The sequence below is a fragment of the Rhinopithecus roxellana genome, chromosome 10 (assembly GCF_007565055.1).
Source record: "Rhinopithecus roxellana isolate Shanxi Qingling chromosome 10, ASM756505v1, whole genome shotgun sequence".
Classification (NCBI taxonomy): Eukaryota; Metazoa; Chordata; class Mammalia; order Primates; family Cercopithecidae; genus Rhinopithecus; species Rhinopithecus roxellana.
The window spans coordinates 58,089,272-58,106,874 of record NC_044558.1 but is presented as its reverse complement, the minus strand read 5'-3'; the positions used below and the strand labels follow the sequence as shown (position 1 = coordinate 58,106,874).

The 17,603-nt window shown below is 52.3% G+C and overlaps 2 protein-coding genes and 1 long non-coding RNA gene across 13 annotated transcripts in view; 2 read left to right on the top strand and 1 right to left on the bottom strand.

The window, feature by feature from the left end:
* EIF4B (eukaryotic translation initiation factor 4B) overlaps window positions 1–6,436 on the top strand; it is a 37,380-nt gene extending 30,944 nt beyond the window's left edge. For 2 of the 4 annotated variants that reach the window (XM_010373952.2, XM_010373951.2), the window contains exons 11-15: window positions 1,783–1,996; window positions 2,587–2,642; window positions 3,517–3,622; window positions 3,913–3,985; window positions 4,371–6,436. In XM_010373952.2, the coding sequence (XP_010372254.2) occupies window positions 1,783–1,996; window positions 2,587–2,642; window positions 3,517–3,622; window positions 3,913–3,985; window positions 4,371–4,451 (530 nt within the window). In that variant the 3' untranslated portion in view covers window positions 4,452–6,436. Of the gene's footprint in view, window positions 1–1,782; window positions 1,997–2,586; window positions 2,643–3,513; window positions 3,623–3,912; window positions 3,986–4,370 lie in introns of all 4 variants that reach the window. The other 2 variants (XM_030938613.1, XM_030938612.1) reach the window with 1 other exon arrangement.
* LOC104670612 overlaps window positions 1–11,634 on the bottom strand; it is a 33,940-nt gene extending 22,306 nt beyond the window's left edge. Inside the window, exons 1-3 of one of the 2 annotated variants that reach the window (XR_004059528.1) lie at window positions 11,370–11,634; window positions 10,508–10,608; window positions 10,123–10,189 (exon numbers count right to left, since the gene is read on the bottom strand). This is a non-coding gene — a long non-coding RNA (uncharacterized LOC104670612). Of the gene's footprint in view, window positions 1–9,761; window positions 10,190–10,507; window positions 10,609–11,369 lie in introns of those variants that run through there. The other variant, XR_749161.2, reaches the window with a different exon arrangement.
* A 63-nt stretch (window positions 11,635–11,697) lies between these two features.
* TNS2 (tensin 2) overlaps window positions 11,698–17,603 on the top strand; it is a 16,899-nt gene continuing 10,993 nt past the window's right edge. The window contains exons 1-4 of one of the 7 annotated variants that reach the window (XM_030938610.1): window positions 11,879–11,893; window positions 14,442–14,662; window positions 16,256–16,364; window positions 16,858–16,895. In XM_030938610.1, the coding sequence (XP_030794470.1) occupies window positions 14,588–14,662; window positions 16,256–16,364; window positions 16,858–16,895 (222 nt within the window). In that variant the 5' untranslated portion in view covers window positions 11,879–11,893; window positions 14,442–14,587. Of the gene's footprint in view, window positions 11,894–13,358; window positions 13,655–14,441; window positions 14,663–16,255; window positions 16,365–16,857; window positions 16,896–17,603 lie in introns of those variants that run through there. The other 6 variants (XM_030938611.1, XM_030938606.1, XM_030938605.1 and 3 more) reach the window with 6 other exon arrangements.

Sequence of the window (17,603 nt, the reverse complement as noted above, 5' to 3'; positions counted from 1 at the left end):
TCACTGTGCCCGGCCTATACCCAGTTAAATTTTTGTAGAGATGGTTTCCCCATGTTGCCCAGGCTGCTCTCAGCCTTGTAAAGTGCCAGCCACTGTGATGTTTTTTAAGGTCTTTCCTCCCACCTCTAAATTGATTTGTACTTGCATTTCTTTTATTTATTTATTTGTTTGTTTATTGAGACGGAGTTTTGCTCTGTCACCAGGCTGGAGTGCAGTGGCACAATTTTGGCTTACTGCAACCTCCGGCTCCCTGGTTCAAGCAGTTCTGCCTCAGTCTCCTGAGTAGCTAGGATTACAGGTGAGCACTGCCATGCCCAGCTAATTTTTTGTATTTTTAGTAAAGATGGGGTTTCGCCATGTTGGCCAGGATTGTCTCCATTTCTTGGCCTCATGCTCTGCCCTCCCTGGCCTCCTAAAGTGCTGGGATTATGGGCATGAGCCACTGCTCCCGGCCTAGTTTTTTATTTTTATTTTTTATTTTTTTTTATTTTTTTTTTATTTTTGAGACGGAGTCTCGCTCTGTCGCCCGGGCTGGAGTGCAGTGGCCGGATCTCAGCTCACTGCAAGCTCCGCCTCCCGGGTTTACGCCATTCTCCTGCCTCAGCCTCCCGAGTAGCTGGGACTACAGGCGCCCGCCACCTCGCCCGGCTAGATTTTTGTATTTTTTTAGTAGAGACGGGGTTTCACCGTGTTAGCCAGGATGGTCTCGATCTCCTGACCTCGTGATCCGCCCGCCTCGGCCTCCCAAAGTGCTGGGATTACAGGCTTGAGCCACCGCGCCCGGCCCTAGTTTTTTATTTTTAAGACAGGGTCTCATTCTCACCCAGGCTGGAGTGCAGTGGTGCGATCATAGCTCACTGCAGCCTCCAACTCCTGGCCTCAAGCAATCCTCTTGCCCCGATATCCCAAGTAGCTGTTAGGACGGGTGCATGCAACCATATCTGGCTAAATTTAAAAAAATTTTTTTTTAGAGATGGCGTCTCACTACACTCCCCAGGCTGGTCTCAAACTCCTGGCTTCAAGCAATCCTGCCTCAGCCTCCCGAAGGAGGCTCATTGTTTTGAGAAGACACGTATTACCTTTTTAAAAAAACACACATGTGTAGGTTGTTGTTTTGTTTTTTGAGATGGGGTCTCACTGTCAGCCAGGCTGGAGTGCAGCGATACGATCACAGCTCACCTCATCATCCCTAGTAGCTGGGACTACAGGCACATGCCACACTCAGCTAATTTTTCTATTTTTTGTAGAGCTAGGGTTTCACCATGTTGTCCAGGCTGGTCTGAAACTCCTAGGCTGAAACGATTCCCCCCACCCCCACAGCCTCCCAGTGTCCTAAGATTACAGGCGTGAGCCACTGCACCCAGCCAGTAGGCTGTTTTTCATAAATGTGATTGCATCATAGTCCATGTGTGTTGAGTTTGAAGTTGAGCAGTGGTTACTCGAGTTTGGGGTTTCATCATAGGTCCTCTTCACATATGTACATTCTCCAGGTCAAGACACTTTAACATTGAGAATACAGAAAGGCTGTCAAGGATATTCATTCCTAAAAAGGTCAGATGGCTGGGTGTCCCTTAAGTTGTATATATGGTCATTATTTTTCCTGTTTCTCTGTGCATCAGTAAGACATTGTTCTGGAAATACTTGTAAACCACTGGTTTAGGGATAAATCCATCTTTGGGAGCCAAAACTTGGATGTGAACCATTTTTCACACTATTGAGATCCTAGTAGATGCATGAGCATCTGCAGCCTGATAATTTGATCTTTTCACTCTGGCTTCACAGATGCACGAAGGAGAGAGAGTGAGAAGTCTCTAGAAAATGAAACACTCAATAAGGAGGAAGATAGTCACTCTCCAACTTCTAAACCTCCCAAACCTGATCAGCCCCTAAAGGTAATGCCAGCCCCTCCACCAAAGGAGAATGCTTGGGTGAAGCGAAGTTCTAACCCTCCAGCTCGATCTCAGAGCTCAGACACAGAGCAGCAATCCCCTACAAGGTGAGTCAGCTTGGAAACAGTAGTTGGTTAGCTGTGCAGATTCTAAAATACTGTGATGTAATGACAGAAGATGCCCTACAGGATGCCAGCATTGTATAGCGCCTTATAAGTTATGCTGGCTTTAGTCTCTTAGTGTGCTGGAATTGGCTCATAAGACCTAGTTGTTCCATTTTCTGGAGTTTTGATAGACAGTTGACATCACTTTGGTAGCTTGAAATCAGCTATGATGGGAGTACTAGTGCCGCACAAATCTGCAAATATAAGTCAGAGGCTTGAGCCCAGGAGGTGGAGGTTGCAGTGAGCCAAGATGTGCCATTGCACTCCAGCTTGGGCGACAGAGTTAAGACTCCAAAAGAAAAGAAAATAGCAATACTAATCCTGCATGATGTGATAATTAGAAAGCATATGGCATTTAGTGTTCAAATTACTGCTTTCATTGCTTTCTTTCCCATATTTTAATGTTCCATAAAGTTGAGTATGATTTTGTTTTCTGTAAAGCTTACCTACTGCATTTGGAGGATGATTATAAGTTTCTTGGCTGTTTTCTTCCTGAAACAACTGATGAATGTGATTACCTGTTTTCCTTCTAGTGGTGGGGGAAAAGTAGCTCCAGCTCAGCCATCTGAGGAAGGACCAGCAAGGAAAGGTGAGCTCATAGTATGGGAAATAGGTTTTTCACCTAGAAGCCTAAATAAAAAGGTCTCCAAAATTAGATTTTGAAGAGCAGTGTGTCTTGCACCTGATACTGTGTTAAGAGTTCTTGGGTTGGCCAGGCACGGTGGCTCACACCTGTAATCCCAGCACTCTGGGAGGCCGAGGCGAGCAGATCACAGGTCAGGAGTTCGAGACCAGCCTGGCCAACATGGCAAAACCCCGTCTCTACTAAAAATACAAAAAAATTAGCCGGGTGTGGTGGCACATGCCTGTAATCCCAGCTACTGGGGAGAGGCTGAGGCAGGGGAATTGCCTGAACCCGGGAGACGGAGGTTGCAGTGAGCTGAGATGGCCCCACTGCACTCCAGCCTGGGCAACAGAGCAAGACTCCGTCTCAAAAAAAAAAAAAAAAAGAATTATTGGGTTATCTACCTTTTCTTGCCAGTAGAGGGGAGGAATGGGCTCTTTGGAGAAAATATGAAACTCTGCCCTTTCCTGGTAGAACATTTCTTTGACAGGAGGAGAAAAAAATCGGAAGGAAATTAACACTTTCAGTCCAGATTAGAAATGTCACCATCAGCAAGGCCAAGGTCACTACAGAGCGTCATAGTCTTTATTTCCAGCTTGCTTTTCATGATGGCACATCCCTACATGGAACTTTTTAGTGGATTTTGTTTGGTTTTTGTATTTTTGTGTGCTATAGAGGATGTGGAAAGAAGGGCTTCAGGAAGGAAGTCTGGGTTGGGGTGAGGTTAGTTTCCCTCAGTACATGTGGGCACAGTTTTCTTCAGCTTAAGGGAAATCTTAGGAGAGGGACATTGATAATTTTACTTGCCTTTAATTTGTTTACATTACTGCTCAAGCAGATGAAAATAAAGTAGATGGGATGAATGTCCCAAAAGGCCAAACTGGGAACTCTAGCCGTGGACCAGGAGACGGAGGGAACAAAGACCACTGGAAGGAGTCAGATAGGTATGCTTGTTCTCTTTCTCATTATCATCTTTCCTCTGATCCACATGTTTGTGTAATTAAGAAACTAAGTTCTTGGTTCTCAAAGCACTGTCAGATCTCATTGTGAGCAAACTAAAGTCAGCCAACGTAGACAGTTAAGATTCTGAAAATCTAGAAGTAATACATCATCCAGACAATAAGGACTGTTGACTAGAGATGCCTGTTCAGTGCCTTGAAACTGCATGCATGCACCTATTTGTATTAGGCGAGTCCTTTCCTAAAGATGTGGTTTTATGCTTACGTCTCTGCAGGAAAGATGGCAAAAAGGATCAAGACTCCAGATCTGCACCTGAGCCAAAGAAACCTGAGGAAAATCCAGCTTCGGTAAGTGTTGAAGGCTGCTCCCAATTTTTCTTAGAATACTTTTTGCCGTTGGACTCCTTTCCATTTGGAATACAACGAAGTGTTTGGAAATAAGACATTGGTCTTTATCTGAAATAGCACAAGAAGTTTAGCTTTTTCCTGGTTTCTGCCTGCCTTTGTTCTCATCCCTTTTGCAAGGTGTAGAGGTGGTATGGGACTACAGTAAGATCACATGTGCCTCTGACACTCTTCCCTAGTTCCTCTCCAGTGGACAATGCTGATGACCAAGCAAGTGGGTGTCATCTGACTGTCATCCCCCATTGCCAAAGGATCAGTATTCTGTGTCTTGGGTTTTGATGTGATAATTCAAGGCCTTCATTATCCTGTCACTCTCGTTGTGTTACAGAAGTTCAGTTCTGCAAGCAAGTATGCTGCTCTCTCTGTTGATGGTGAAGATGAAAACGAGGGAGAAGATTATGCCGAATAGACCTCTACATCCTGTGCTTTCTCCTAGTTTCTCTCCACCCTGGAACATTCGAGAGCAAATCAAAACCTCTATCCAGACAAGACAAAATAAAACTCACCATCTCCTGAAGACCTTTCTTACCTTTTTTTAAAAACAAAAAATGAAATTATTTTGCATGCTGCTGCAGCCTTTAAAGTATTGAAGTAACTGGAGAATTGCCAATATAGCCAGAGAAAAAGGGACTACAGCTTTTTAGAGGAAGAGTTGTGGTGCGTTATGTCACCACACAGTTGCCAGTGTGATTAGTGCCTAGGGGGCCTCCATTTAGCAGAAATGGTAATGACAGTGATATAACGTCTGGAACCTGGTTGGGCAGTAGGGGAGGGAGGTAGAAGGAAAATTGTGAGATTTCTACCTTTTAGTTTTTATCCTATTGTGGCATATATGAATTCTCAAAACATTATCTGAATAAATTTTCCACTCTTGGAAAGGTAGATTTAGCCTCAAGTTGTTTTAGTCTCCAGGAGGCTGCCAGCCCCTCCTCTTATTTAATTCTGAGTTTTGGGGGCCAGCCTAGGGGGAATTTTTTTTTTTAATCCCCCAGGGGGGTAGTTGGGAATGAGACTATAGGCCATGAAGAATAGGACTGCATTGGACCAAAATAAATGGGAAAATCGTGGTTTGAAAAGAAGCTTTTGGGAAGCGATGAGTCATTTTGCACCAGGTAATAGGGGAAAACTGTGTGACCTCCATCAAACACATGAATGGTTATTTCCTGGAGCCGGAAGCACTTGGGGGTCGTGGTAATTCCCAGTGTTTTCTGTGTCCTAGTTTTACCCTTTCTAAACACTGTCCTTTTTGAAAGTTTGAATATATCCACATTTTGTTGAAACCTTGAAACAAAAAACTTAGACTCTTGTCGTCATCTTAAGTTCTTCGTGCTACTCTTAACCTCCCAAAAAGCAGTCTCTAAGTCACATAGATGATGTCTTGGGCATTTTCTCTCTCAGCCATGGACAGTTGTGAAAGGAAGAATCGCTGCTTTTCTCAAGCAAATCGGTTTCTTGATGTCTTTTGGTTCTCACTCCTTGCCTGCTCCTGATGCTTTGACCCCTTTTATAGATCAGAGTGCTCTAGAATAATGGATGGTCTTGGATGGTGGATAAATAGGGACAGGGACAGGTAAATTGGGAGCCTTTTTCACAACCTTGATGGGTTTTTTCCCCCCAAGTTTCCTTCTCCACTGAAATGCTACACCAATGCTTATTGGATTCATGAGGTAGCCAGACCAATGTGTTGTTTTTCTTTATTATTATTTTTTTTAAAGCTTCCCTTGAGAGAATAAATGGTAATGGAGAGAACTATTTAACAAGGTCCTGGTTTCTCTTGCAACACAGTAGCTAAACTTGCCTGCTTGTATGTGCATTTTTGTAGGGATCGGCTTGGTAGACAGTATTAGCAGAGAAACGACACCTTGATCTTGGTTTGCAAGCCCTTCTCCCATCAGTCCTAGATTAGGCCCTGTTCAGCCATGCAGGGGTGTTCGTTTATGCGTGCTGCAGCAGTGGGCATAATATAATTTACCCAGTTGACAAAGGTGTGTACCAAGTGAATTTAAATAATTGGTGTGGATTGGCCAGTAGCTAAGAAGTGGGCTTTTAAATAGTGTTGAACATTGAAAGGTTTTTTTTTTCTTTTTTAAAGGAAAAACCATTGATTGTAGATAATGAAAAGCTAGGGTTTGCCCTCTTCATGTCTACTCTCTTTCCAAATAGTTATATCCAAAACTGTTTTTCCTTCTCCCCTGCCTTGTCCCCCCTATTAAAATAGAAATGGGGATTAATGTCCCGCTCCTGAATACATGTAAAATTTGTACAAAAATATCTTCTATGAAAATGATTTGTAATCTGTAGACTTATTACCTGGGAGATGTCTTGATGTAAAATCCCATCCTTTGGGTTGTGGGTTTTTTGTTTTCTCCAAATAAATCTGATCTTTAAAGTTCATTGTAATGCTGAAATTCTTTGACATATACTCTGCATTCCCAGTGGTTTTTACTGGAGTTGTTGACCACCTGTTCCTCCTTCCCCCACCATCTCTGAAGTTTTCATTTAGCATTGGATACCATATTGTCCAAGGTCAGAGGGTGGGGTTACAAGGGAATCCATTTCAATGTTTATTGAGGCCCAGTAATACAGTTTGCATCCTAGCTCCCCTCTTGCTTTTTTTTTTTTAGCCTAGTGTTAATTATTTAATCACCTGGATGTGCTTGCAGTCTATTTCCTGTACTGTTCATTTTAATCAAGATGTGGGAACTCTTTAAGAATGAATCCTTGTGTCCCTGGGGCAGTTCCCTCATAATCTCCCTCCCTTACTTCAGCAATCTGGAGAGGTGCTGCTCCCTTGAGCCAACACCGCACTGGTGGACCAGAGATACTGGTGACAACCTGGTCAAGGTTACCAGAACAGAGGCTTACAGACTCAGTGGGAATTTTCCAAACAGCTAGGGACAGACTGGTCATTGTTGCAAGGCATGAAAGGGGTTAGGACAGTGGCAGAGAATCCCTAAGGTCACAAGGAGGTGGAGCATAAAAAGGAGCCCGGGAAAACCTCAGTCAACAATTTTGGGGATTTAAGAGCCAAGAGGGGGAGCCAGTTAACACAAACGGCATTTCCCAGCCAATTGGAGCAGCTGCTCTTCTAGTTTCTGGCCAGTGCATTTTTCTCTGTTTTCCAAAATTGGCAAACTTGAGGGATATGAGACTCAGCTGTGATGATGTGAAGGCTTTTCAGTGTGGCTTTAGGTGCCCCTATTGTCCAGGCTGCCTGGGGAACCTACAAGGTAATGCTTGTTCACTGCCTCTCTATCACTGGAATCAGTTTCAGTCACATTCTCCAAGCTTTTGTTTCAAGCCACTCTCTTAGCTGTGCAATACTGAGGTCTAGGTAAATGATGGAAAGAAGGATCAAAAATAGGAAAGGCTTGTTGAAAGAGGTTTATGATGGCTGTGTACAGAAAGGGTATAGAGGAAGGCCCTGTGTATGGCCACATCCTCATTTAAAAAGTGTGTGGCCAGGTGCGGTGACTCACGGCTGTAATCCCAGCACTCTGGGAGGCCAAGGAGGGCAGATCACGTGGTCAGGAGTTCTAGAGCAGCCTGGCCAATATGGTGAAACCCTGTCTCTACTAAAAATATGAAAATTAGCCAGGTGTGGTGGCGCACACCTGTAGTCCCAGCTACTCAGGAGGCTGAGGCAGAAGAATCACTTGAACCCGGGAAGTGGAAGCTGCAATGGACCGGGATCGTACCACTGCACTCCAACCTGGGTGACAGAGCAAGACTGTCTCAAAAAAAAAAAAAAAGATGTGCGTTAGCGGTGCATGGTTGCTCACACCTGTAATCCCAGCACTTTGGGAGGATGAGGCAGGAGGATCGCTTGAGCCTAGGAGTTTGAGACCAGTCAGGGCGACATGGCAAGACCCTTCTCTTTTTTTTTTTTTTTTTTGAGACGGAGTCTCGCTGTGTCGCCCAGGCTGGAGTGCAGTGGCCGGATCTCAGCTCACTGCAAGCTCCGCCTCCCGGGTTTATGCCATTCTCCTGCCTCAGCCTCCCGTGTAGCTGGGACTACAGGCACCCGCCACCTCGCCCGGCTAGTTTTTTGTATTTTTTAGTAGAGATGGGGTTTCACCGTGTTAGCCAGGATGGTCTCGATCTCCTGACCTCGTGATCCGCCCGTCTCGGCCTCCCAAAGTGCTGGGATTACAGGCTTGAGCCACCGTGCCCGGCCGGCAAGACCCTTCTCTACAAAAAATAGAAAAATTATCCAGGTATGGTGATGTATGCCCATAGTCGCAGCTACTCGGGAGGAAGGATCACTTGAACCCAGGAGGTCAAGGCTGCAGTGAGCTGTGATCACACCACTACACTCCAGCCTGGGCAACAGAGCAAGACCCTGTCTCAAAAAAAAAAAAAAAAAAAAAAAAAAAAAACAGTGTGGGTCCACCCAGAAGCCTCCCAGCTGCAGAAGTGGACCCAGGACTGGTCAGCCCTCATTGCCAACCTCTTGTAAATCTTGAACTACTGGACAAGCAGGGGGAAAGTGCAGGTGCAGTATCCTACTTCACAAGGGCTAACTTGAGGCTGGTTAGATCCCACGTGTATCCCAGTCCACATTAGCCTAGTTTCTTCTCAACAGAATCAAACACTATACTCTGGATCCCAAGGCACTAGGGTCCCAGTTCGTGCTGAGGGCGTCGCCTCAAGTGCTAAGCGAGCTCACAGCATCTGGTTTCTCAGTGAGAGAGCTGCACATCTGCTCCTGGGAAGCATTATTTGTCAAATAAGCCTTGTTTCTCAGCAACCATTGTAGTCCCCAGGGCCACAAGTAAAGAGGGACTTGCCTTCCCTTACCCTCCCCCAAAAGAAATTTGGAAAAGACGAGCTGAGCTGCTCCCCGCCCAGCTGCAGCAACCTCCTGCTTGGACAATACACCCTCTGTCCTCAGCCAGGAGATCCGCCTCTGGAGTTGGCTCTGCCCCTTCCCCCACTCTTCCTGGTTCCCAGCACCCAAACCCTCTACTGGAGTTCTCCTGACCCAGTGGTCTCCAGCCAGAACAGTCCCACACCTTCAAATCCTCCCCCTACAGTCCCTGCACCCCAAGGATCTGAGCATATTCAGTAACAGGCATGGGGTCACCCCAGACCATGGAAGAGGGGATTCCACCTTCAGTGCCAAGATGGACCACCCTCTGCATAGTCAAGGTAAGAAAACCTGTGTGGACGGAGGCCAGAGGTGTTCCTGAAGTTATTTGGCCTTTATTAATATCAACCTGGCTTTCTCCTCCTCTCCTCCCTCCCCTCTGAAGCTCCTGCTGCTGTGAGCTGGAAATCAGGATGCCTGGCTGGCCCATGAACCTCTCATTTTTGTTTCACTCCCACCAAGCTACCTCCTGCATAACTTCTTATTCTCAGCCTTTCTCATGAGCTTCCTTCCTGCAGCTCCCTTCCCCACTATCCCCAGTTTGAGAGTAGGAATCAAGCCAGAGCTGGGAGTTGGGCCACCCATCTTGTGACCCTTTTCCAATTCCTGGGAACCTTAAAGTTCCTCTCATGGGCCTGCCAGGCAGCAGCAAAACCAGCATGTGTGAGGTTCTAGCCCTTACCCCTCACCTCTCTGGGGTCCAATCAAGTTCCTCTTTGAGTCCCAGTCTCTCCATTGGTAACTTTAGAGCTTAGGTAAAGGTACTGCCACAGCATCCATCCCAGGGCCCAGCCAAAGACCCTAAGGAATGCTGGGAAGAGCAAGATGTTAAAAGAGCTGGTTGAAGGCTCCAAAGACATGAACACATTTAATTATCTCGTGTATCTCGATTACATAATCAAATCTGGCCAAAATACACGGGACAACCTTCAGCCCTGCCCTTTCTCCAGGAGCCTCCAATCCCTGCCACTCTCCTCGGTATTCCCCTAACTCTTGCCTCTCCCTTCCTCCCAGTGCCTCCCTACTCGTTCCTGCCTGGCTCCCCCAACCCACTCCTCTCCTGTCCCCAGTGCCCAGTGACTCCCACTGCTCTAACCTCTGAAACTGTCTATTGAACACCAACTCAACCAAGAGCAGTAAGATCAAGGCTTCCCAGTCCCAACCATATCCACCCCTCCCAAATGCCAGTTTCTGGGTGGGGAGGACACACCGTCATCACGCACTTCTTTACAGACTCTTCTTCCCTGCTGCAAGACTGGAATCAGGTGCTCCGCCCCCTGGAAATGAGAACCAGTCTTCTCAGCCTTTGCCAAAGACAAGATGAGCACAGAAGGGACTCAGCTGAGATGAGACAGGGAGGGAAAGAAGGCCTTAGAGCCAGTGGTACTGGCTGCTTTGGGCAGGCACTGGGCATTGAGCCCTGGGCACTGGGTTCTCAGAATCCCAACCTCCCTTCCCCTGCCCCTTTTCATCATGGAAAATCCAGCAGGGAGGGTGAAGAAGGGAGAAAGTTTCAGGAAGTGCTCACTGCTAAAGGACGCTCGGGAATGTAGGAATGGCAATAGGTTCAGAACTTCTAGGAAGATATCCCCTACCTTATCCCTACCCTCCACCTTCCCCTCCAGGGTGGCACGACTCGAACCTGCCCTAGGGCCCATTAGCTCCATTCCATGAAGTTCCTATCCAGTACCAGGCACTGCAAAAGAAGAGAATGAAGTCAGACCATAGAAAGAACTTCCATCTCCATTTGGAAAGGCTGGACTCACATTAAATGTAAGGAAGACCTTCTCAGAGGTCTCCTGCAGGGTGGGAATGACGGTCCAGCTCTTTCAAAACAGGGCAATGGGCCAGGCATGGTGGCTCACCGAAGAGGGAATCGCTTGGGCTCAAGAATTGGAGACCAGCCTGGGCAACAAAGCGAAACCCCATCTTTATAAAAAATTAGCTGGGCGTGGTGGCGCCCGTCTGTAGTCCGAGCTACTAGGGAGGCTGAGGTGGGAGGATCGCTTGAGCCTGGGAGGCAGAGGTTGCAGTGAGCCGAGATCGCGCCACTGCACTCCAGCCTGGGCGACAGAGACTCCGTCTCAATGAATAAATAAAGCAGGGCACTAGATGGGATGGCTGGAGCTGCTTGCGGGTGGAGATGGGGGCTTGAGCCTGATGGAGAGGTCCTCAGCTGTGAATCCTTTCAGAATACTAGCCCAGGAGGTCTCCTGTGAGGCAGAGGACCAGGGAAGGGTGTCCAGCGACTTGGGCCAAAAGTAACACCAGGTGTCTTCACCTGATTCAGGCGCCCGCCTGGGGTAGGGGACGCTAGCACCACCAGGGTAGGCCACGGGTGGTCCTCTCAAGCCAGGCCCAAGCCAGGCACACTCCCGTGGGGAGGGTGAGAGGCTGAGGCTGCGCGGCAGTTCCCTGTCCCCTTGTTCCTAGTTCCTTCTCTGGACCTACGCCCACCGTTTCTTCTGCGTCTCTCTGGCTCGCGTGTTTCTTTTTGCCTGTGTCCCGCCGGGTCAGGCTCTCCCCGTCTCTGAGACTTTCCCGTCCCCGTGTCCTCCGCGGCCGTCTCTCTCCAACTCTCTCTCCCCCTCTCAGCCACTTCCTGTCTCCAGTATGTGCCTGGCGCGGCCTGGCTGCCCGTCTGCGCACCCTCTTTCCCCTCGGCTCTTTGTGAGTGTGGGTTCGCGGGAGAAGGTGGGGAGGAGAGGAGGCCGAGGGGCGGGGAGCGGGCGGAACGTGGGGATTGGAGCTGGGAGGGAGGAGGAGGAGGAGCGGGCGGCCACGGGCGCGGGCGCGGGACGCGGGGCGCGGCGGGGGCGGGAGGGAGCCCAGCCGAGCGCGGCCGCCCGCTCCCGCCGCCACCGCCGCCGCCTCCGCATCCGCTCAGCGCGGGCACGTGCGGGATGGGCTGGCCCGGGGGCTCCCCCTGCTGCTGCTGCCCCGCCCCGCCGCGCCCCCGCCCCGCCGGGCGCCCCCCGCAGGTGAGTGGCCGCGCGGCGCTGCGCGGGTGGCGGCCTCTGCGTCACGGCCGCGCGGGCAGTGCCAGGGGCGGGCGCCAGGGGGCGCGGGGCGCGGCCCAGGACTGGGGCTGGGGACTCTGGCTGGCCGCGGGGAGCTGGGAGCAGCTGGAGGCCGGGACAGTGACTAGGGGGCGGGGCGCGGCCGCGGTCCTACTCGATCAGGCCACCACACCTTCCAGCACCCGGGGCGCACGGGGCCGCGAGCCGTGCCACACACGCAGGCCCGGGACCCGGCCTGGTTTTCCTTTCCTGCTTCACATGTGGGACACTGAGTCCCAAGCGGGCACAGATGAGGCTACTTCGACTCGCCAGCCCCGCTCTGCGACCCCCTTCCTTCTCTGCCTCCATCCTCCAGACCCTTCTGGGCACACCCTGGGCCTTACCCCTCCTCCGCGGCGGCCGGGCTCCCAGCCTCCCTTCCAACCACAGCTATTTCCAGGAAGGGGGGTGTGGGTGGAGGGGGTTCTCCAAACAAACCCAAGACTTCGGAGAAAGAGGGGGCCCGGCTAGGGGAGGAGTTGACAGGCTCTGGAATGTTACAGGCGGGAGGAGGGTGAGGGTCCAAGTGGGTCTAGTGATGCCTTCCCAGCCCTCCTCAAGTGAGCTACTTTTCCCCTCGGGACTGGCTCATAGGGATTCCATCCCTGCCTCCCTTCCGAGGTGCGAGTGCCACAGGATGGGAGGGACTCACAGCCACAGTGGATCCTGACCACCCCACCCCTCACCGGACTCACTGCTTGGGCATCTCCTTGCTGGATCTGGGTGGGGAGTGTGAGACCAGTGAAGGTGACAGGATGTCTGGGGACCTGTTCCAGGTGAGGGGACTTTCAGCCCCTATGGAGGCAGCAGGAGAGCGAATCCTGTAGAGGAATCCTGGTCAGGGCCATGTGCCATAGAAGGTGGGACTGGACAGAAAAAAGCCACCCCCACCGCCCACCTTGTCACACTGCCCCATCTCCCCCAAGCAGGGCTGGGGGGTGGACAAGGCCAGGCCCGGTTGCCCACACTGGCCAGGGGCCTGGAATGTGCTGGGACACAGCCAGCCTGGCAGGATGGGGGTGGGTCGCAGAGCCCGTGCTCCTCTCCAGTTACAGGCCGGGGGCCCAGGCCTGCCACACAGATGCCACCTTCTGGCCAGGATATCCTGGGGACACACTTCTTGGCCTGGAAAATTGGAGCTTCAAGGGAGAGGTCTCAGGCTAGGCCCAGCCCAGTCAGGTCCTCACAAGGGTCTCAAGTGGGCACCCACAGCAGGCCTCACCCCAGAGAATGCAGGATTCTCCATCCCAGAGAACCCATCCTGACGGGTATGAAGGAGTAGGAGGCAAGTAGAAGGGATCCCGTGGGAGAAGCCAGGGCTGTGGGAGTTGCCTGAGTACTGGGACATTCAATAAATACCATGCAAATGAGAGGGGCACATTTGCACATTCTTGCAAGTGACAGCTACAGCCGGTCCCAGGGGCTGCTGTCCACAGCTTGGGGCTGAAGACTCCCAGGCCATTAACCCCTTAGCTCTTAGGGAGATTACTCCCCCTTTTCCAAGGCCCCATCCACCTCCCTCCCTTGACTCCCAGGACGGGAAGTTGGCCATGTTCCCAGGAGGGAGGCGGGAGGCCCATGGATGGGGGTGGAGTATGTGTTGGGAGGGGGGACCTCCTGTCCAGTCCTCAGGCCCCGGGACAGCTGCTGAGGAAGGAGAGCAGACCCAGGAGAGCCATGAAGGTAGTACTCAGGCTTCGGGGTTGCGGCTGGGGGGAGGGTGCAGCCCTTGGGTGGAGAGCCCAAGTTGCAGAGCTGGAAAGAGGGCTAGGGATCTGTGAGATCATGTCTGAAACAAAGCCAGGGAATGGGTGAGTGGGGGGCACTGTGTCAGAAGCAGAAACCTGGGGGCTTTCAGGAGAAGGGCCTCATATGTCTTAGGCTGTGGCAGGAAAATGGATTACTCCCCAAACCTGAGCAAAGCAGTCTTGTGGCTGGAACTTGGCCTTGCAAGGTGTTATTGAGGGTAAAGGTGGGCAGTGCATGCTTTCCTTTTCCTACTTCATACAGAGTGAAACCGAGACAGGAAGGGGGCACCCAGTCCCATTTTTACCTGACTCTCAGGACACACTTGGGATCCTGGGCCTGCCTGCTGGTAGTAGTTCCCAGCTCCACTCCCTCCCCAGCGGAAGTCCCTCAAGAGCTTGAGAGTTCTGGCTGGAGCCTGGCTGGGACACACTGTTCCCCACTTGCCCTTTAGCCCTGCCCTGAGACCAGAATTCTCACCCAGCCCCACTGGGGGCAGGATCTCAAGACCATGGATCCCTGCAGATCCCTGGAGAGTGTGGTGTCCCAGGTGTGGGACAACTCCAGAGCTGGGGGAATGGGGGGAGCAAAAGATCACAGGCTGATACTCCCAGCAGGGTAGATCCTGGGAATCTGATCTCCTGGCCTCCCCCACATCCTCCCCCCTCCACTTCCTGGAGCAGCGACCTGCCCCCTTCCCGCCTGCACTTCCCTCCACTTCCAGGGCCGGGCTTCTCCTCACACCAGCCAGACAGCCTACCCTCCGCCCAGGGGAAGCGGCTGCCTCCGCCAGGCCGCTTCCAGGAAGCCCCGGGCCAGGCCCCAGCATTGTTCAGGCCCTGGGGCCAGCACCCCAGCCAGCAGAACACCATGAAGTCCAGCGGCCCTGTGGAGAGGCTGCTCAGAGCCCTGGGGAGGAGGGACAGCAGCCGGGCCACAAGCAGGGTAGGAGTGCCCACCAGCTGGGCAAAAGGGGGCAGGGGTGGAGGTGCGGGCAGCGGGGGAGGGGACCTGGAATCAGGCCAGGCCCTTTTCCCAATTTCAGCTTCCTCAGCCTTCTCTCCTGGCCCAGCATCCCCTCTGGAGTGGCCAGGGCTGTAGTGTGAGGGGATGTTTGGGTTAGAGTGGGTACCACTGTCTGTTTTGGCTCCTCTCACCTTCCCTGCTCTAGCCTGGGCCAACCCTGGGGGTCCTGGCCCCCCAAACCTAAGCCCCAGGTACCTCACTGTAGGACTTTGCCACGCACTATCCAGGTATCCTAGAGCAGACTCAGAGATCATCAGGCCCCTTCCCTGGCCCGGGGAAGTTTGAGGGAAATGGGGTGGCAGGGCAGAAAAGGAGAGAGGAGAGGGAGTCAGAAGTGCTTTGGAACTGGAGGCTTGCTTTCCACTGACAACATCCATATCTGCTGCTAATGCCTGCATGCTCCCAAGTGTCCTAGTGGGTCCAACAAACTTGGTCCAGCCCAGAAGTGTTGCAGGGACAGTCAAGAAACCAGAGATGCTGCCCACATCCCTATCACTCCCTTTCCCAACTTCCCAGCCTTGCCCCAAAAGCAGCAGCTCAGGACAACCTGAGATACTACTGTGATGGGTCCCCAGGAGGTGGACAGCAGGAGTCTGAACTCCAGAGGAGGGGGAATATGGGTAAAACAGAGAGGTGGCAAGGAGACAAGCTGTCCCCAGACAGAGGATAGGAAGAGTGAACCCACAGTTTGGAGGGGAAGGGACTGAGATAGGCCTGGGCCATAAGGGGGCATCCCAGGCTCCTGCTTCACTGCACCTCTGGATCAGGAGGGGCTGAACAGGGAATCTGGTCCACTCCTTCCTCATTCAGCGTGTGAATGAATCCCAAGTGCCAGGGGGCAGGGGGGCAGGGGAGAGCTCACAGCATCCAAAACCAGCTAAACATCTCTCCCCAGTGACAGGCCTCTGTTTCCCTCCAGCATGACCACCTCCCTTATATAATTGCTGTCTGCTGCCTCAATGCACAATGAGTAAACATGTTGTTCTGACCGTGGGGGAGGAGGGCATGTCAGCTGCCTGGAGCGTGGGGACAGCAGGAGCTAAAGGAGCAGGACTGGCTGAGGCCACTCCTGCTGGCTCAGTCTGGTGCTGCAGGACTGACATACAACACGTATGTCTGGAACCTCCCTGCTCACTCTGCACACAGGTCTCCATGCGGGGAGGACAAGATGGGAAGAGTCAGGGAGTACCCCTACTGCACCAGGGGGAAAGCCTGAGCATGTGGGCTTTCCACAAGGGCATCACATACCAGGGCCACGTGAGGGGCCCAAGTGATCCCCTGGGGAGGAGCTGACCCAGCAAAGGTGACGCAAGGGGTCAGATTCCATACACAGTTGAGGACAGACCAAATGACCGCCCTGAAGCAGCTGTGGCCAAGTGCGTCCTACAAGTTTGAGGGCTTGATCTGGATGGAGGAAACCAGTGCAGTGCTAAGGCAAGGCTCCTGCCCAGTCCCAGAGATGAAGATGGGCCCACTGGGAACTCACACCTCTGTTTGTCCTTCCACCCTCAGCCTAGGAAAGCTGAGCCTCATAGCTTCCGGGAGAAGGTTTTCCGGAAGAAACCTCCAGTCTGTGCAGTATGTAAGGTGACCATCGATGGGACAGGCGTTTCGTGCAGAGGTGAGGCGCTCTGTCCTGTGACTCTGAGACCCTCTACCCAGTACCACTGTGTTGCACAACTCCAGCAGGCCAACTCACACAATCTCAAATGTAATATGCTGCTCCTGGATTAGGCACAATGGCACCTAAGAGGCAGCTGCCTCCCCCTTCAGATGGCCCTGGCTCCCCATGACAGACACTCCCCACAACCCAGGAGACCCAGTATTCTCCACCATCTTCCCATCCTGACTTGTGACTGTAGTCTTCCTTCCCTCCCTTCGAATCCTCACCTCCACCCACCCTGGAACGTTACCCCTGGCCTGGGCAGTAGTACCCCACTGCCACACTCTTCCCTCAAAACCTAGCCCTGCTCCTCCGCCCTAGCCAGCCCAGTCCAGCTGGGATCCTGGAAGTCCCAGGATCTGGTTCCAGGGTCTGGGAGATGAGGGAAGGCCATTCCTTCCACTGTCCCACAGGCCCCTGCTAACCCCTCTCCTCCCCCTACCTCCCCTAGTCTGCAAGGTGGCGACGCACAGAAAATGTGAAGCAAAGGTGGGTATCTGATTCTACCTGATAGGGGGAGAGGGTCTGGAGTCCCTTCCTCCTCCCAAACAGGCTTCTCCAACCACACTGGCATCAACCCTCCACCTCCACCCCTCTCACTATTGGGGAACCCCTCCTGGGTGGGAGGGGTGCTGACTGGGCCCTTTAAGAACCACCCTACTCCGCCTTCTGGAGGGCTGGCCGGCCCAGGCGGGTGGACAGCGAGACAGCGTTTGTCTTGGTGCTGTGCCCAGGCTGCAGCTGGCGAGAGGATGGGGGTGGGGAAGAGGAGGAGAATGAGGAGGAGGAAGGGTGGGGTGGGTGGGGGGTGGGGGGGCAGGATTTCAGAGACTGGGCAGCCGGATGGGCTGTGCCTTCCCTCTGGGGAAGGGTCCTCAAAATGCCTGGGCAGGCCTTGTCCTGGGCCGTGGAAAAACTGGGCCTTTCCAGAAATAAGCTGTAAATAGCACCCACTGTCCACTGGGCACCCAAGACAGCCCTATCTCTGAGGAGGTTCCCTGGTCTTCCTGCAGGGCAGGGAAGGAGGGTCCCAAGGCCCTGGAGCTGGCTTGGGGGAGCTGTGTGCCCAGGGGCGGGGTCTCCCGGTGAAAGAGGCCAGTGTCCGTCCCTGGCCATGGCCTGCCTGCGTGCTCTATATATAACTCCTGCCCTGCAGCTGGATGAATGGGGGTCTGTGTGGGCTGGGGGCTGAGCGCC